This window comes from Austrofundulus limnaeus, unplaced genomic scaffold (genome assembly GCF_001266775.1).
Source record: "Austrofundulus limnaeus strain Quisiro unplaced genomic scaffold, Austrofundulus_limnaeus-1.0 Scaffold800, whole genome shotgun sequence".
Classification (NCBI taxonomy): Eukaryota; Metazoa; Chordata; class Actinopteri; order Cyprinodontiformes; family Rivulidae; genus Austrofundulus; species Austrofundulus limnaeus.
Genome location: NW_013953202.1, coordinates 134,192 through 136,422, shown reverse-complemented (window position 1 = coordinate 136,422; position 2,231 = coordinate 134,192). Strand labels below are relative to the sequence as shown.

Genomic DNA, 2,231 nt, shown 5'->3' with positions numbered 1-2,231 from the left:
GCTGTACACAGAAGGTATGAGGGGAAAAATAACTTTATTTCATTCAGCAAACAAATAACAAAAAATAAAAATTTAAATAAATAATAATAGAAACAAACAAAAAATTAGACAACGTTGTGTCAAAAACCACGATCACAACATTTTCAAATGAAAAGGAACAGAAAGAAGAATAAAATCATATGTATAACATCTGCATTATGACTTTATTATCCTAATATTGTGACTTTATTCTCAAAATATTATGACTTTATTTTCGTCATAATAAAAAAAATGTGTGGCCCTACTACTCCGCTGGAGCTAAACCCAAATTATTAATGTTTTCTTAATTTATTTACGTTTACCTTTTTAACTGTGAAGTTAAATTTATTAAGGGAAGAATTTATTTTAAYTGTAGGTCCCCGTTACACTATGGTAACGGTGGAGCACGTGGTCACACAAACCCACGTGAAGCCGACGTCAGGCGAAGGCTGGACCGTCTCATTTCACAGCAGTTTTGAGCAGCCTACCTGGCCCAGCAAGGATGTGGCCTACGTGGCCCAGCTAGGCTGGGTCCTCATGAATTGAGACACAGCCTATGTGTTTACATCCATCGCTGCCATGTTTGTAATGACATCATGAGAACAAACGTATTCACAGTTGCGAAGCTGTGTTTTTTCAACATTAACAGAATATCGACAAAGTTTTGCGCACATTTGTAATGGAAACACAGCTACTGTTACCTTTTAGTTGTTATAAAAATCTGTGCATTCATCAAAAATAAATTTGACTTTCTAAACGCCTTGAAATTGGTCTCTGTCTCTTTAAGAACCTCCTGCCGTTTCTAACACTCCCACTTCAGCACGTCKTCACAACATTTCTTCTGGGAGGGGTGCTCTGTTGGGCAGGACCTCAGCTCAAGACTGAGCTCCAGGGAGGAGTTTGTTTAAAGAGGCGGAGCTTTGTACCAGCAAGTTTTCAGCTCCACATGGCAACAACTGGAGATTCAGGGATTCCTAAAACATGAATGAATGAGTGAAAGCAACTCTGAGTATATTTTTGATAAATAAATTTTCTTATATACTTTACTTCTACATAATAAATGAGTAATTTAAAGTAATTCAGTCACTGAACCAGACGTGTTGGAGCAGAGGAACAAGTCAAACATGCAGGATGGTGCTCGTCCAGGACCAGGACCGGACACCAGGCTGTAAAAACATCCTGACAGAAAGTTGTTTATAGTCCTGATGATCAGAGCTGCAGGATGTGAAGCACAAACTGATTCCTAATCCTGGAAAGATTTGAGGAAACGCTGCAGGGCGACAGGCTGCTGCCTCTGGAATTAATGTGTTCAGGAACTCACATGWCGTCTTGTTTTCTGGGCTGTCTCAGTAACTCTGATTGTATTTTCTTTTTCTAGATGTTTCTGTCTCTGATTRTCCTTCAGCTGCTCCTGGCTCCAGTCTTCATGGTAAAAACACACTGACACACAATCACATCACGTTTTTTACTTATTTATATATAAATCCTCTTCTTTTAAAACTATATAATTCACACAAAAGGTGAAATGTTTTAGTGTTTAGTGCATTACCAGGAATGAAACCATTATTAAGCAGAAATATAATTATTTTGTTTTTACTGGATCTGAAACTTAGTCACACTTAGTCAGTAGAAAACAGTTAACAGAACAGCTCCCTTACTTATAAAATGATGCTGCAATAATCACTTTAGATTGTGTCACATGAAGCTCATCAGGCAAAAATACGTTCRTTTTATGTTTAAAATACCCAGGTGACAAATATTATACTAAATATACTAAATCTAAGTATACTTGAAGCCACACTAATCATCATTATACTTAAAGAGTGATATTTTGGAACAACTAATTTAAWACTAAATATACTTTAGTTGTATTTAAGTTGCACAAAAGCACAATTTTAAGTGTATTACGTATACTTTTAAATGTTGATATAATATGATGTTTTTGCTTTTTCCCTCATCTTCCCTTGGGTGTTTTACAGTTTTTCTTTGTTTCTAAGTTGGCGCCATGACAGGCAGCCTGTTACTGTAACTCTACTGTCTGAGCTGCTGTAATGTTCAAATTACCCCACTGTGGGATCAGTAAAGTCTTATCTTATCTTATCTTGTCTTATCTTAACCTATCTTATCTTATCTTATCTTATCTTATCTTATCGCATCTTATCTTATCTTAACGTATCTTATCTTATCTTATCTTATCTTATCTTATCTTATCT

At 35.9% G+C, this 2,231-nt stretch overlaps 1 protein-coding gene across 1 annotated transcript in view; it reads left to right on the top strand.

The window, feature by feature from the left end:
- The window catches only part of paplna (papilin a, proteoglycan-like sulfated glycoprotein), a gene marked incomplete in the record, with an annotated part of 69,681 nt that overhangs the window by 2,968 nt on the left and 64,482 nt on the right, over positions 1-2,231 (top strand). The window contains 1 exon segment of the mRNA XM_014028705.1: positions 1,397-1,447. Coding sequence (XP_013884159.1) covers positions 1,397-1,447 — 51 coding nt within the window.